The following is an 18,065-nucleotide window of genomic DNA, read 5'->3' as shown; positions in this document are numbered from 1 at the left end:
AGCATATATTTACATAAACACTTCTATACAAATGTTCATGAAAGCTTTATTTAAAATAGCCAAAACCTGGAAATATCATTCAATAAAAGGTGAACAGATATACAAATAACGGTATATCCATATAATAAGATACTTCTCTGCTATAAATTGGATAAAGTATTGAAACCACATGAAAGGATCTTAAAGCAACTTTGAGTAAATGATAAACCCAAAAACATATGAGATTTCATTTATATAATTTCCAATTTGTTGTGTCAATTTACCTAATCTATGCTGCCCAGTTGTTTGGTCAAACAATAGTGTAACTGCTATTTTAAAGTGGTTACAGTGATTAAATCAGTTGGCCTCATTAATGCAGATTACCTTCCATAATGTCGGTGGGACTCAATCAATCAGATGAAGTTCTTAAGAGCAAAAAGGGAGCTTCTCTGCAGTGTGTTCTGTCACCAGACTATAAATAGACCTTTAGCCAGAACACTCTTACTCTTTACTCTTTCTGTTGCCTGATCTACAGATGCTGGGATACAAGCCAGCAGGTCTCCAGCATGTCACCTGACTTGCAGGTTTTGAACTTGCCAGACTCCCACAATTACATAAACCAGTTTCTTAAAATAATACTTTCCCTCTCTCTCTCTCATTCTCTCTGTGTGTGTACTATTTCTGTAGAGAACCCTGACTAAGATATAACCATAAAAAAATATTTATGAAATCTATAAGGAACAGAGCCCTTGTGGTGCAGTGGTTAAGAGTTTGGCTGCTAACCAAAAGGTCAGCTGTTCAAATACACCAGCCACTCCTTGGAAATTCTATGGGGCAGTTCTACCCTGTCCTACAGGATCGCTATGAGTTGGAATCAACTCCACAGCAATGCAATAAGGACCAGAAGCAGACAGTGTTTGCCCAGGAGTGGTAGGGATAATGGGATAGGCCAGGGAGGATGAATTCCAAAAAGGCATAAAGAAATTTCTGAGGGTGATGGCTATGTTCACTCTGTGGTTTGTGATTTCACAGGTGTATACATATGGGTCAAAATTTATCAAGTTATATATTTAAATAAGTGCATTTTTTTTTGTTTCAATTATACCTTCATAATGCTGTTATTAAAAAGTTTTAAACAGCATTAACACTAAATAAAAGGTGCTTATCATTAGTCTGCATAAAAACCTCAAGATTTAAAGACATGTGAACTAAAAGAAGCCCATTTACACATAAAGTAACAAATAATTTATAAGAAAATGAAGCATCATGCAAAGGTAAGAAAGCTGGAGTGGTTATGTTGTATCAAACAAAATAGACTTCGAAAGCAGTAATGTTATTGTACATAAAGATGGCCATCAAATTATAGGTAAGGAATAAATGGTGAACACTAATACAATAAAAAGATCTATGCATCAAAAATCCTGAAAATCCAAACTGTGTTTAGGTAATAATAGAGTTTCAAAATGAAGGAAACAAAATAAAAACAGACAAAACTGAAAGAAGAAATAGACACACCTGCAATTATGTTTAGAGATTTCAATACTCCTTCTCCAATAATTGATAGAACATGTGAGCAGGAAATCAGTAAGGAAATAAAAGACTTCTAAAATATTATCAAGCAACTTGACTTAAAGGATACACCAAGAATATATATTATTTTCAAGTGCATATGCTGGGCTCTTAAACAAATCTGAACAAGCTTCAAACGACTGACATCAGAGTACGTTCTCCAAAAACAGCGTAATTATATTACAAATTAATAACAAAAGATAGACAGTAAATAAAATATTTGCAACTTAAACAATACATTTTGAATAAACCATTTTAATAAACCATGGATAAAACAAAAATCACATAGAATATTAGAAATTATATTAATTGTGTGATATAAAATGGAAAATATCAAAATATGTAGGGTGCATTTAAAACAATGCTTAGAAAGACACTTTTGAATTCATTAATTATATTTAAAAAAATTTTTTTAATACCAATGATCAAAGATTCTACCATGGATATCTAGAAACTGAGGGATAAATAAACAAAAATATGAGAACAAAATATCAATGACATGGGAACTGAATAAAGAATAGAAATAAAACAATTAAAATAAATGTTAGATCTTTGAAAAGATCCATGAAATTATTAGTCCTGTAGCTAGAAAAATCATGAGAAAGGAAAAGCAAAATTTACCAGTATCAGGAATGAAGGATAAAACATCAGTACAGATCCCAAGACATTCAAAACTAATGAACATTTGTTTACCTTTAAAATTTGACAACTTTACACAAAAAATTACCAAAACAAATGCAAGAATGAAGAGAAAACATGAATATATTTGTTTTTATTCTAAAAATAAATTTATGATTAAAAATCATCCTGCAGTGAAATAGCCAGGGACAGAAGGATTCAGTGGTGAATTCCATTAGTCATTAAAGACAAATATTCCAGCCCTACACAGAATCTTTTAGATAATAGAGGAGAAGGAAACATTCCCTAGCTCATTTTAAGGGCCAACACTATTCTGCTAACAAAATGTAAAAAAGACACATAGGAAAGAAACAACAAGTTGATTCCTCATGAACATAGACACAAATATTCAGAACAAATAATTATCAAATTAAATCCAGCAATATGTGCAAAATATAATACATCACAACCAAGGTGGTTTATCACTAGAAGGTAATGCTGTCTCGGGATTACAAAATCAACCAATGTAATTGACTCTTAACAGAGTAAAGAAGAAAATTCACATGATCATATTAATAATTACAGAAAAAGCATTTGGAAGCAATTTTAATGTCCATCCGTGACAAAAATAAATACTGCCATAAAACTGGGAAAAAAAAGAACCTTGTTTAAAGTCATTATGGGTGTTGTGATGGTTAGAGTTTGTGTCAACTTGGCTGGGCCATGTTTTTCAGTGGCTTGACACTTATGCAATGATGTATTTTGGCACTTATGTAATGATGCAATTTGGCAGTTATGAAATGATGTAGTTATTCTGTTGTGATATAATGTAATCACTTCCATGATATGATTAGAGGTGATCAGCCAATCAGTTGTAAGGGGAGTTTCCTTGACGGTCTGCCCTGCATCCAATATATATGGACATTCTGGCAAAGCTCATTGGCTTTTGCTCATCGAACTCATCATCATCTGACCTCCAGTTCTTGGGACTTGAGCCAGTGGCCAGCCATATTGCTTGGCATCTTGAGATTCATTGTTCTCCACAACCTGTGGGCCAGCATCCTAGCATCTGACCTACAAACCTTAGATTCATCAGCCCTGCTGCTATGTGAGTCAGGAGAAGCCTCCAGCCTTATCCTGACCTATGGACTTTTGGGAATCTCCAGCCTCTACAACAGATAAGTCAGTTCCTTGAGATAAATCGTTCTCTCTCTCTACCTATCTATATACATACACTTCACTGATTTTTCATCTCTAGAGAACCCAGCCCAAAATGTATGGTACTTGGAGTGGTTCTAGAGAAACAAAATTGGAAGGATGAGTTTTCTAAATTGGTTCTAAAGTCTGGTTAGTGTTAAAGATATTGATGACTTTGCTACCAGTAATAAACACGGCATTACTAATCCATAGCATAAGGTGGCAATAGAAATACAGAAAATATCACCACCACTAGATCAAGTATGGGTGGGAGATGATCACATGTTTGATACTTTTCTACAATTTTGTCCGAATGAGAAGTATAAGGAAGCTAGTTGGTTGGTCCTACTTTTACTAGACAAAGTAGTGAAAGAAAGAGATGAGCTTAGGGTTTCAAGCACCATATAAACTACCTCTAAGTTGACACTTGAGCCCTGAAAGAAAGGCTTATTTCCTGTAATAACACAGCTGATATTGCAGGAAACCTAACCCACAGTCTTATTGTAAGAGTGGCTGATTTTCGACACCAATTGAGTTTCCAGCCTCTAATAGTGCCTGAAATTAAAGTGAGGGCATTGATCGGGAAGAAATGGAATTCTGAAACTTGGGATGGGGATATATGGGCAGATAATCAGGGAGCTGAGGACACTGAGCCCCTAAATTCCATTGAATCACTGCTGCCCACTGAACCAGCCTCTCACTCCCATCTGAAGAGATTACTCCATGTTTGTCTGCTAAGCCATCCTCCCCAGTAAAACCATTATCCCCTCTACCCCCATCTGATGAGATTAAACTGACTGTGTCTAAAGAACCTTTATATGAGATATCCCCTGGGGCTGCATCTGAGTCGTTGCCTGGGGTAAATGCCTTACAAGACATTGCTGAATGTTTGCAAAACACATCCCCACCACCCATTTTTGCTTCTGCACCTATAACTAGACTTAAGTCCCAGCAAGCCCCAAAAGCTGAAGACAAAGTGGGGCCTAGGAACAGGTATGCTACACTCCAAAAGAACTGCTTTTCTAATATGAACACACAGAAACCTGGGAAATACGTGTGGGCATGACTATTTAGGGTGTGGGATAAAGGTGCAAGGAGGATAAAGTTGGATCAGTCTGAATTAGTTGACCTGGTCCCACTAAGCACAGGTTCTTCAGTCAATGATTCAGCTTCAGAGGTTAAGAAAGGATCTACTAATTTGTTTGGCTGGGCCACTGAAGCATGGATTACACAGTGGCCTGTGCTAAACCAAGGTGAAGCACCAGACATTGGTATACTGAAGAAGGTATCAAAAGGGTCAGGGAAATTGGCATGTTAGAGTGAATTTATTAACTTAGACTCACAGATCCACACACAGAGTGTCCAGAGGCCATACTTTCACCACAACAGTGAGGAACAATTTTGTGAAGGGAACCCCAGTATCCTTGAAGACTGCTGTGATTGCTACCCTATGTAAGTCAGATTTGACAGTGGGAGCTCCCCTAACTGAATTAAGACACCTAACTACAATGGGTCTGACTGGACCATGTGGTGGTAGGGGCCAAGTGGTGGTACTCAATCGACAAAGATGAGGTGGGTATTGTAATAGAAAGTAGACTCAACACAATAATCAGTATATTATGACTTGTATGGACTTATGGCAGTGGCTACTTAGTCATGGTGTCTCTAGGAGTGAAAAAGATGGGAAATCTACTAAATAATTCCTTGGTCTGTACAAACAAAGAGTTTTAGGTCAAGTGAATGAAAGGCTAACTCGAATGGCCAGAATAGATAGTAAGGGCCCCTCAATCAATTCCCAGATTTGAGTAAGTTTACAGACCCACACCCCCTTGAATGAAGGGGAGGCTGGGCCTCCACTACACAGAGCAAAAATTTATACAGGTATTCTTTCTCCTAGCCTTCCCCAAAAGGAGAGTAACTGTTCATTGGGGAAAAGGAAATATTCAGACTTTTCAGGGATTGTTGCATAGTGGCTCTGAAATAACAATAATTCCAGGAGACACAAAACATCACTGTGGCCCTCTAGTCAGAGTAGGGGTATATGAAGGTCAGGTTACTAATAGAGTCTTAGTTTAGTTTCATCTCACATGGGATCCAGTGAGTGTCCAAACCCATCCTGTATTGATTTCCCCAGTTTCAGAATGCATAATTGGAATAGATATACTCAGCAACTGGCAGAACCCCCACACTGAATCCAAGACAAGTGGAGTAAGGTAGGAAAAACTACTATTGTGGTAGGAAAAGTCTAATGGAAGCCATTAGAACTGCCCCTACTTAACAAAATAGCGAACCAAAAGCAATATCGCATTCCTGAAAGGATTACAGAGATTACTGTCACCAACAAGATTTTGCAGAACGCAGAGGTAGTGATTTCCACCACATCCCCATTCAACTCGCCTATTTGGCCTGTGCAAAAAAAAGATGGATTTTGGAGAATGAAAGCGGATTATCATAAACTTAACCAGGTGGTGACTCCAGTTGTAGCTGTTGTTCGAGATACAGTTTCATTCCTTGAGAAAATTAATACATTTTCTGGTAACTGGTATGCAGCTATTGAGCTGGCCAATGACTTTTTCTCAATTTTCATTTCAAAGGAACACCAGAAGCAGCCACTTACCCTTCAGCTGGCAAGGCCTGCAATACACCTTCACTGTCCTATTTCAGAGGTAAAGCACCTTTCCAGCCCTATGCTATAACTTAATACACAGGGTACTTGATTGTCTTTTCCTGCCACAGACCTCACACCAGTCCATTACATTGATGATAATTATGCTGATTAGACCTAATAAAGGAAGAAGTGTCAATGACCCTGGACTTATTGGTAAAACGTTTGCATGCTAGAGGGTGGGAAATCATCTGAAAATAATTCAGGCACCTTCCACCTCAGTGAAATTTCTAAGAGCCTAGTGGTGTGGGTCATTTCAACATACTCCTTCTAAAGTGAAGAATAAGTTATTACATGTGGTCTCTACCACAACTAAAAAGGAGGTACAACACCTGGTGGGCCTCCTGGGATTTTGGAGACAACATGTGCCTCACATTTGGGTGTGCTGAACCCGTCTATCAAGTGACCCGAAAAGCTACTATTTTTGAGTGGGGTCCAGAACAACAGGAATTCCTGAAGCAGTTGCAGGCTGCCATGCAAGCTGCCTTGCCAGTTGTGCCATGTGATCCAGCTGATTCAATGGTGCTTGAAGTGTCAGTCACAGAAACAGATGCTGTGTGGAGTCTTTAGCTGACACCTATTGGTGAATCACAATGCAGGCGTTAAGATTTGGATAAAAGTCCTATCATCCTCTGCAGAAAATTACTGTCCTTTTGAGAAACAGCTTTTGGCTTGTTACTGGACCTTAGTAGAGCATGAACGCTTAGCCATGAGCTGTCAAGTCACCATATGGTCTGAGCTGCCCATCACGAACAGGTTGAGGTCTGATCCACAGAGCCATAAAGTTGGATACGCACAGGAGCACTCCATCATTAAATGGAGGTGGTGTATATAAGATCAGGCTTGAGCAGGACACAAGTAAGTTGGCACAAGTAAGTTGCATGAGAAAGTGCCCCAGATGCCCATGGTATCAACTCCTGTCACATTACCTGCCCTCTCCCAGTCCGTACCTATGGCTTCATGAGGAATTCCTTATGATCAATTGACTAAGGAAGAGAAAACTTGGACTTGGTTTACAGATGTTCTGTGAAATATGCAGGCACTATTCAAAAGTGGACAACGGCAGTGCTACAGCCCCTTTCTGAGGCCTCCCTGAAGGACAATGGTGAAGGGAAATCCCCCCAAAGGACAGAACACTGAGCAGTGCACATGGTTGTTCACCTTGTGTGGAAGAAGAAATGGCCAGGTGTGCGATTGTATACTGATTCATATGCTGTTGCTAATGGTTTGGCTGGATGGTCAGGGACTTGGAAGGAACCTGATTGGAAAATTAGAGACAAGGAGATGTAGGGTAGAGGTATGTGGATAGACTTCTCTGAATGGGCTTAAGAAGTGAAGATGTTTGTCCCTCATATGAATGCTCACCAAAGGGGGACCTCAGCAAAGGAGGATTTTAACAATTAAGAGGATAGGATCACACATTCTGTGGAAACCAGTCATTCTCTTTTCCCAGCCACTTCCATCATTGGCCAATGGGCCCGTGAACAAAGTGGCCATGGTGGCAGGGATGGAGGTTATGCATGAGCTCAGCGACATGAATTTCCACACACAATGGCCGGCTTAGCTGCAGCTCTGCTGAGTGCCCAGTCTGCCAGCAGAGAAGACCAAAACTGAGTCCATGATACGGCACCATTCCTCAAGGTGATCAGCCAGCAACCTGCAGGCAAGTCGATCACACTGAATTACTTCCATCATGGAAAAGGCAGCATTTCTTTCTTACTGGAATAGACACTTATTCTGAATATGGATTTGCCTTCCGTGCACACAATGCTTCTGCAAAACTTTTATCTGTGGGCTTACAAAATGCCTTATCTACTGTCATGATAACCCACACAGCATCACTTTGGATCAAGTGACTCACATCACGGGAAATGAAGCACGGCAGTGGGCCCATGCTCACAGCATTCACTGGTCTTCCCATGTTCCCCATCATCCTGAAGAAGCTGGCTTGATAGAACAGTGGGATGGCCACAGTTATGGCACCAGGTAGATGGCAACACCTTGCAGTGTTGGGGCAATGTTCCCCAGGAGTCTGTAAATACTCTAAATCAAGGTCAATATATGGTGCTGTTTATCCCATAGCCAGGGTCTATGGGTCCAGGAATCAAGGGGTGGAAATGGAAGTGGCACCACTCAACATTACTCCCACTGACCCACTCAAAAAATTTTTGCTTCCTTTCTCTGTGACCCTATGCTCTGTGGGTGTAGAGGTCTTTGTTCCAAAGGAGAGAATGGTCACACCGGGAGACACAGCACTGATTCCATTGAATTGGAAGTTAAGAATGCCACCCGGCCACTTTATTTTCCTTATGCCTCTGTATCAACAAGTGTGTATTGGCTGGTGTGATTGAACCTGAATACCAAGTAAAAATCAGATCGATATTACATAATAGAGGTAAAGAAGAGTATGTCTAGGATATTGGAAATCCCTGAGGACATCTCTTAGTACTACCGTGCCCGGTGATTAAAGTCAAAGGCAATCTACATCAAGCCAATTCTGGCATAACTACTAATGGCCCAGGCCCTTAGGAACAAAGGTTTGGGTCACCCCACTGGGAAATGAACCACAGTCTTTTACAGAGGGCAAAAGGAATGTGGAATGGGTGGAGGGAGAAGGTAGTTCTTAAAACCATTATGACCACATGAGTAGTTGTAGAAATGAGGACTGTAATTGTTATGAGTATTACCTCCCTGCATGTGGAAACCCTGGTGGTGTAGTGGTTAAGTGCTACGGCTGCTAACCAAAGGGTCGGCAGTTCGAATCCACCAGGTGCTCCTTGGAAACTCTATGGGGCAGTTCTACTCTGTCCTATAGGGTAGCAATGAGTCAGAATTGACTTGACTGTATCGGGTTTGGTTTTTTTTTTTTTTATGTGTATCAAATTTTTTGTTTTCTTCACTCTAAAATATAAGATGCAAATGAGTTTAGTGTGTTTTCAGTTGTACACATTAGGTGTATCACGTATGACTTTGTAATTGTCTTATTTAGAGATCTTAAATGGTTTAAAAGATGTCTACAGGTGCCAAGTTGATAAGGGGTGAACTGTGATGGCTAAGATTATGTGTCAGCTCAGCTGGGCCTTGTTTCTCAGTGGTTTGGCCATTATGTAATGATGTAGTTATTCCCCATTTTGTCATATAATGTAGTCATCTCTATAATGTGATCTGATTTGATCAGCCAATCAGATGTAAGCAGAGTTTTCTCAGGTTGTGCTCTGCATCCATTATGTATGGACATTCTGGAAAATCTCACTGGCATTTGCTTGTTCTGGATCCTGCATGAGGCACATCATCATCTGACTTCTGGTTCTTGGGACTTGGGCCAGCAGCCAGCCATGCTGCCTGCCAGTCTTGAGATTTGTAGGCCTCTGCAGTCTGTGTGCATGCAGCATACCATCTTACCTGCCAATCTTGGACTTGTATATATATATATATGTTTATATGTGTATGTATATAAATACCCAAATACATATATATAAATATACATATATTTTGTAGGTTTTTTTTATTAACTTTTATTGAGCTTCAAGTGAATGTTTACAAATCAAGTCAGACTGTCACATATAAGTTTATGTACACCTTACTCTGTACTCCCACTTGCTCTCCCCCTAATAAGTCAGCCCTTCCAGTCTCTCCTTTTGTGACAATTTTGCCAGCTTCCAACTCTCTGTATCCTCCCATCCCCCCTCCAGACAGGAGATGCTAACAAAGTCTCAAGTGTCTACCTGATATAATTAGCTCACTCTTCATCAGCATCTCTCTCCTACCCACTGTCCAGTCCCTTTCATGTCTGATGAGTTGTCTTCGGGAATGTTTCCTGTCCTGGGCCAACAGAAGGTTTGGGGACCATGACCGCCAGGATTCCTCTAGTCTCAGTCAGACCAGTAAGTATGGTCTTTTTATGAGAATTTGGGGTCTGCATCCCACTGATCTCCTGCTCCCTCAGGGGTCCTCTGCTGTGCTCCCTGTCAGGGCTGTCATTGATTGTGGCTGGGCACCAACTAGTTCTTCTGGTCTCAGGATGATGTAGGTCTCTGGTTCATGTGGCCCTTTCTGTCTCTTGGGCTCTTAGTTATCGTGTGACCTTGGTGTTCTTCATTCTCCTTTGCTCCAGGTGGGTTGAGACCAATTGATGCATCTTAGATGGCCACTTGTTAGCATTTAAGACCCCAGACACCACATTTCAAAGTGGGATGCAGAATGTTTTCATAATAGAATTATTTTGCCAATTGACTTAGATGTCCCCTTAAACCATGGTCCCCAAACCCCCGCCCTTGCTCTGCTGAGCTTTGAAGCATTCATTTTATCCCGGAAACTTCTTTGCTTTTGGTCCAGTCCAATTGAGCTGACCTTCCATGTATTGAGTGTTGTCTTTCCCTTCACCTAAAGCAGTTCTTATCTACTGATTAATCAATAAAAAAACCCTCTCCCACCCTCCCTCCCTCCCCCCCTCGTAACCACAAAAGTATGTGTTCTTCTCAGGTTTACTATTTCTCAAGATCTTATAATAGTGGTCTTATACAGTATTTGTCCTTTTGCCTCTGACTCATTTCGCTCAGCATAATGCCTTCCAGGTTCCTCCATGTTATGAAATGTTTCAGAGATTCGTCACTGTTCTTTATCGATGCGTAGTATTCCATTGTGTGAATATACCACAATTTATTTACCCATTCATCCGTTGATGGACACCTTGGTTGCTTCCAACTTTTTGCTATTGTAAACAGAGCTGCAATAAACATGGGTGTGCATATATCTGTTTGTATGAAGGCTCTTGTATCTCTAGGGTATATTCCGAGGAGTGGGATTTCTGGGTTGTATGGTAGTTCTATTTCTAACTGTTTAAGATAACGCCAGATAGATTTCCAAAGTGGTTGTACCATTTTACATTCCCACCAGCAGTGTATGAGAGTTCCAATCTCTCCGCAGCCTCTCCAACATTTATTATTTTGTGTTTTTTGGATTAATGCCAGCCTTGCTGGTGTGAGATGGAATCTCATCGTAGTTTTAATTTGCATTTCTCTAATGGCTAATGATCGAGAGCATTTTCTCATGTATCTGTTGGCTGCCTGAATATCTTCTTTAGAGAAATGTGTGTTCATATCCTTTGCCCACTTCTTGATTGGGTTGTTTGTCTTTTTGTGGTTGAGTTTTGACAGAATCATGTAGATTTTAGAGATCAGGCGCTGGTCGGAGATGTCATAGCTGAAAATTCTTTCCCAATCTGTAGGTGGTCTTTTTACTCTTTTGGTGAAGTCTTTAGATGAGCATAGGTGTTTGATTTTTAGGAGCTCCCAGTTATCGGGTTTCTCTTCATCATTTTTGGTAATGTTTTGTATTCTGTTTATACCTTGTATTAGGGCTCCTAGGGTTGTCCCAATTTTTTCTTCCATGATCTTTATCGTTTTAGTCTTTATGTTTAGGTCTTTGATCCACTTGGAGTTAGTTTTTGTGCATGGTGTGAGGTATGGGTCCTGTTTCATTTTTTTGCAAATGGATATCCAGTTATGCCAGCACCATTTGTTAAAAAGGCTGTCTTTTCCCCAGTTAATTGACACTGGTCCTTTGTCAAATATCAGCTGCTCATACGTGGATGGATCTATGTCTGGGTTCTCAATTCTGTTCCATTGGTCTATGTGTCTGTTGTTGTACCAATACCAGGCTGTTTTGACTACTGTGGCTGTATAATAGGTTCTGAAGTCAGGTAAGGTGAGGCCTCCCACTTTCTTCTTCTTTTTCAGTAGTGCTTTGCTTATCCGGGGCTTCTTTCCCTTCCATATGAAATTGGTGATTTGTTTCTCTATCCCCTTAAAATATGACATTGGAATTTGGATCGGAAGTGCGTTAAATGTATAGATGGCTTTTGGTAGAATAGACATTTTTACTATGTTAAGTCTTCCTATCCATGAGCAAGGTATGTTTTTCCACTTAAGTATGTCCTTTTGAATTTCTTGTAGTACAGCTTTGTAGTTTTCTTTGTATAGGTCTTTTACATCCTTGGTAAGATTTATTCCTAAGTATCTTATCTTCTTGGGGGCTACCGTGAATGGTATTGATTTGGTTATTTCCTCTTCGGTGTTCTTTTTGTTGATGTAGAGGAATCCAAGTGATTTTTGTATGTTTATTTTATAACCTGAGACTCTGCCAAACTCTTCTATTAGTTTCAGTAGTTTTCTGGAGGATTCCTTAGGGTTTTCTGTGTATATAATCATGTCATCTGCAAATAGTGATAACTTTACTTCTTCCTTGCCAATCCGGATACCTTTTATTTCTTTGTCTAGCCTGATTGCCCTGGCTAAGACTTCCAACACGATGTTGAATAAGAGCGGTGATAAAGGGCATCCTTGTCTGGTTCCCGTTCTCAAGGGAAATGCTTTCAGGTTCTCTCCATTTAGAGTGATATTGGCTGTTGGCTTTGCATAGATGCCCTTTATTATGTTGAGGAATTTTCCTTCAATTCCTATTTTGGTAAGAGTTTTTATCATGAATGGGTGTTGGACTTTGTCAAATGCCTTTTCTGCATCAATTGATAAGATCATGTGGTTTTTGTCTTTTGTTTTATTTATGTGATGGATTACATTAATGGTTTTTCTGATATTAAACCAGCCTTGCATACCTGGTATAAATCCCACTTGATCAGGGTGAATTATTTTTTTGATGTGTTGTTGGATTCTATTGGCTAGAATTTTGTTGAGGATTTTTGCATCAATGTTCATGAGGGATATAGGTCTATAATTTTCTTTTTTTGTAATGTCTTTACCTGGTTTTGGTATCAGGGAGATGGTGGCTTCATAGAATGAGTTGGGTAGTATTCCGTCATTTTCTATGCTTTGGAATACCTTTAGTAGTAGTGGTGTTAACTCTTCTCTGAAAATTTGGTAGAACTCTGCAGTGAAGCCGTCCGGGCCAGGACTTTTTTTTGTTGGGAGTTTTTTGATTACCGTTTCAATCTCTTTTTTTGTTATGGGTCTATTTAGTTGTTCTGCTTCTGAATGTGTTAGTTTAGGTAGGTAGTGTTTTTCAAGGAATTCATCCATTTCTTCTAGGTTTCCAAATTTGTTAGAGTACAATTTTTCATAATAATCTGAAATGATTCTTTTAATTTCATTTGGTTCTGTTGTGATGTGGTCCTTCTCATTTCTTATTCGGGTTATTTGTTTCCTTTCCTGTATTTCTTTAGTCAGTCTAGCCAATGGTTTATCAATTTTGTTAATTTTTTCAAAGAACCAGCTTTTGGCTTTGTTAATTCTTTCAATTGTTTTTCTGTTCTCTGATTCATTTAGTTCAGCTCTAATTTTTATTATTTGTTTTCTTCTGGTGCCTGATGGATTCTTTTGTTGCTCACTTTCTATTTGTTCAAGTTGTAGGGACAGTTCTCTGATTTTGGCTCTTGCTTCTTTTTGTATGTGTGCATTTTTCGATATAAACTGGCCTCTGAGCACTGCTTTTGCTGTGTCCCAGAGGTTTTGATAGGAAGTGTTTTCATTCTCGTTGCATTCTATGAATTTCCTCATTCCCTCCTTAATGTCTTCTATAACCCAGTCTTTTTTCAGGAGGGTATTGTTTAGTTTCCAAGTATTTGATTTCTTTTCCCTAGTTTTTCTGTTATTGATTTCTAGTTTTATTGCCTTGTGGTCTGAGAAGATGCTTTGTAATATTTCGATGTTTTGGACTCTGCAAAGGTTTGTTTTATGACCTAATATGTGGTCTATTCTAGAGAATGTTCCATGTGTGCTAGAAAAAAAAGTATACTTTGCAGCAGTTGGGTAGAGAGTTCTGTATAAGTCAATGAGGTCAAGTTGGTTGATTGTTGTAATTAGGTCTTCTGTGTCTCTATTGAGCTTCTTACTGTATGTCCTGTCCTTCCCCGAAAGTGGTGTTTTGAAGTCTCCTACTATAATTTTGGAGGTGTGTATCTCACTTTTCAGTTCTGTTAAAATTTGATTTATGTACCTTGCAGCTCTGTCATTGGGCACATTTAAATATTTAATATGCTTATATCTTCCTGATCAATTGTCCCTTTTATCATTATGTAGTGTCCTTCTTTATCCTTTGTGGTGGATTTAAGTCTAAAGTCTATTTTGTCAGAAATTAATATTGCTGCTCCTCTTCTTTTTTGCTTATTGTTTGCTTGATATATTTTTTTCCATGCTTTGAGTTTTAGTTTGTTTGTGTCTGTAAGTCTAAGGTGTGTCTCTTGTAGGCAGCATATAGACGGATCGTGTTTCTTTATCCAGTCCGAGACTCTCTGTGTCTTTATTGGTGCATTTATTCCGTTGACATTCAGTGTAATTATCGATAAGTGTTTAGTGTTGTCATTTTGATGCCTTTTTATGTGTGTTGTTGACAATTTCATTTTTTCACTTGCTTTTTTGTGCTGAGACGTTTTTCTTTGTAAACTGTGAGATCCTCATTTTCATAGTATTCGACTTTATGTTTGTTGAGTCGTTACATTTTTCTTGGTTTTTATTTTGAGTTATGGAGTTGTTATACCTCTTTGTGGTTACCTTAATATTTACCCCTGTTTTTCTAAGTAAAAACCTAACTTACATTGTCCTATATCGCCTTGTATCCCTCTCCATATGGCAGTTCTATGCCACCTGTATTAAGTCCCTCTTTTTTATTATTGTGATCTTTTACATATTGACTTCAATGATTCCCTGTTTGGGGCGTTTTTTTCTTTTTAAAATTAATCTTAATTTGTTTTTGTGATTTCCCTATTTGAGTTGATATCAGGATGTTCTGTTCTGTGACCTTGTGTTGTGCTGGTATCTGATATTATTGGTTTTCTGACCAAACAATTTCCTTTAGTATTTCTTGTAGCTTTGGTTTGGTTTTTGCAAATTCTCTAAGCTTGTGTTTATCTGTAAACATCTTAATTTCGCCTTCATATATGAGAGAGAGTTTTGCTGGATATATGATCCTTGGCTGGCAGTTTTTCTCCTTCAGTGCTCAGTATATGTCATCCCATTGCCTTCTTTCCTGCATGGTTTCTGCTGAGTAGTCTGAACTTATTCTTATTGATTCTCCCTTGAAGGAGACCTTTCTTTTCTCCCTGGCTGCTCTTAAAATTTTCTCTTTATCTTTGGTTTTGGCAAGTTTGATGATAATATGTCTTGGTGTTTTTCTTTTTGGATCAATCTTAAATGGGGTTTGATGAGCATCTTGGATAGATATCGAAGAGTCTTTCATGATGTCAGGGAAGTTTTCTGTCAGCAGATCTTCAACTATTTTCTCTGTGTTTTCTGTCCTCCCTCCCTGTTCTGGGACTCCAATCACCCACAAGTTATCCTTCTTGATAGAGTCCCACATAATTCTTAGGGTTTCTTCATTTTTTTAAATTCTTTTACCTGATTTTTTTTTCAGCTATGTTGGTGTTAATTCTCTGGTCCTCCAGATTTCCCATTCTGCATTCTAATTGCTCGAGTCTGCTCCTCTGACTTCCTATTGCGTTGTCTAATTCTGTAATTTTATTGTTAATCTTTTGGATTTCTACATGCTGTCTCTCTATGGATTCTTGCAACTTATTAATATTTCCACTATGTTCTTGAATAATCGTTTTGAGTTCTTCAACAGTTTTATCAGTGTGTTCCTTGGCTTTTTCTGCAGTTTGCCTTATTTCATTTCTGAGGTCATCCCTTATGTCTTGAAGCATTCTGTAAATTAGTTTTTTATATTGTGTATCTGATAATTCCAGGATTGTATCTTCATTTGGGAAAGATTTTGATTCTTTTGTTTGGGGGGTTGTAGAAGCTGTCATGGTCTGCTTCTTTATGTGGTTTGATACCGACTGCTGTCTCCAAGCCATCAGTAGTGATTTATTCTATAATTGCTCACTGAGTCTTATCTTGTTTTGTTTTCTTTCAATACATGTGGATGGGCTACTAGATTGTTCTGTCTTGTTTGTTGTAGCCCTTGACTTACTTATGACCTCTTACCAGCTGGTTTGGGCTGTTGCCAGATATATATGCCTAAGTCTATTCACTATTCTTGAGTAGAATCTGATTTTGGGTCATCAAGTGTGTGCTGCACCCTAACACTTATCCACCTTGAGAAGTAGTGGTGATAGTTGTGTGCACCAGATTCTATTAGCAGCTGGGGTTCACACTCCAGGGGGGGCAGGATGCTGACAGGCTTCCCCCAAGTGTCAGTGAGGTAGGTGTGTCTCTATTTGTATTGCACCTTGGTGGGAGGGCTCTGCAGCTGTACCTTAGGCCCACAATGCAAGTACCTCTACTGATTGGTAGGTGTCACCCTCCTTAGACCCCTAAGGCAAGAGGCTAGGTGGTCTGGGGGAAGCTTCAGCCCTCAGTTCCCTGTTGTGGGTCAGTTAGGGCTCTGTTGAATAAGCAGAGATATCAGACTTGGGAAACTTGTTTTTCCAGTAAATCTGCTAAAAAAATGCAGTCAGATCCCTATCAGAACTGCCTTTGCATTATAACAGCCACCTTGTTCCCTGTAAGGATGAAAGCCCGAGATTTGGATCATATATGCTTGGCTGGAGCTGGTTCTGTGTTTTTAGGCCCATTAGGGAAGGATTTTTGGCCCCTGGGTTTTTTGTGTTTGCTTCTCTCAGGCCGGAAGAATGGGTTAGGAAAAGACTAAAAAAAAAAAAAAAAAAAAAACGGGAAAAGCAAAGCCGCGGAGCCGGAGCTGTTCTCCCTCTGGCTCAGGAAATTCCAATGTTAATGAAGCCGCCTGGGAAGGCGAGGGGAGGGTTCAGAAAAGCAGCAGAGAGTAGCACCCCGGAATATAGCCAAAGTTGCTTATCTTGCTTGGGATGACTATTTTATCTGAGATTCCCAAGGGGTGTGTCACCTATGTGTGCTGGCTGTGTGGAGATTGTCCCCGTGGGTCTGGCCCACTGAAGCCACAGTCAGATCCTCTGCTGCCAGCCCAAAGCCCAGCGTCACGTTTCCCCTGCTGGGATGCTGCACTCCCGGCTCCAAAATCAGTCGCTGCCTCCCGGGGATTTCTCATCCTGCCAGCTGCCTGCAGTGCCGCCCCCGTGGGCCAGCTGGGCCCCCTCCCAGGGTTAGTTCAGAGGAGTAGAGCTGCACCCCGTGTTTGCGCAGTCACAAGATGTTGTGTTCAGCCCCCTGGGCCCAGTCCTAAGCCCGCCGCCAAGGTTCCCCGGCTGGGACGCTGCACTCCCGGCTCCAAAACCAGTAACTGCCACCCAGGGACTTCTCCTCCCACCAGCTGCATCGCCACGCCACCCACGCGGACGGGCTGGGCCCCCTCCCGAGGTCAGTTCAGGGGGATAGGGCTGCGCCCCGTGTTTGTGCCGTCACAAGATGTTGTGTTCAGCTACCCTGGGCCCAGTCCAAAGCCCGGCGCCAAGGTTATCTGACTGGGACGCTGGCTCCAGGCTCCGAAAACAGTCACTGCTTCCCCGTAGCTGTTCTTTCTCCATCTCGGTCACTCAGGTCAACTCTTTAAATCTGTGTTTGTTGTTCAGGGTTCGTAGATTGTCATGTATGTGATCGATTCACTTGTTTTTTTGAGTCTTTGTTGCAAGAGGGATCTGAGGTAGTGTCTACCTAGTCAGTCATCTTGGCTCCCTCCTTACCTACATATTTTTTATAAATATATATATGTATTTTTATACACTTCACTGGTTTTGCTTCTCTAAAGAACCCAACCTAAGGCAGGCATCTACAAAAATCCTAAAGCTACAATATATTAATAGTGAAAGACTGAATGCTTTCCTCCAAAGATCAGAAACAGAACAAGGGTGCCCAATCTCCCTACTCTCACTCAACTATGTGCTGGAATACCTAGTCTGTGCAACAAGAAAAAGAAATAATACATAGAGTGAGAGAATGGAAAGAAAACTTTCTTTGTCAAAGTTGGTATGATTTTCTACAGAGAAAACTCTAAAGAATCTACAAAAAAAAAAAAACTCTAAGAATTAATATGCCAGTTTAACAAGAATTCTAAATATATACAACAATCAATCACATTTTTATATACTAGCAAAAAGTAAATAGAAAACTAAATTTATAAATAGATAGCATTTACAACAGCAACAAAAATA

General features: G+C 39.9%; 1 protein-coding gene across 1 annotated transcript in view; it reads right to left on the bottom strand.

Moving 5' to 3' along the window:
• The window catches only part of LOC126066873 (complement factor H-like), a 111,189-nt gene that overhangs the window by 83,406 nt on the left and 9,718 nt on the right, over positions 1-18,065 (bottom strand). Inside the window, 1 exon segment of the mRNA XM_049868291.1 lies at positions 13,454-13,475. Within this exon segment, the coding sequence (XP_049724248.1) occupies positions 13,454-13,475 (22 nt within the window).

The sequence above is a fragment of the Elephas maximus genome, chromosome 24 (genome assembly GCF_024166365.1).
Source record: "Elephas maximus indicus isolate mEleMax1 chromosome 24, mEleMax1 primary haplotype, whole genome shotgun sequence".
NCBI classification, from domain to species: Eukaryota; Metazoa; Chordata; class Mammalia; order Proboscidea; family Elephantidae; genus Elephas; species Elephas maximus.
This window is presented reverse-complemented; position numbering and strand designations above follow the sequence as displayed.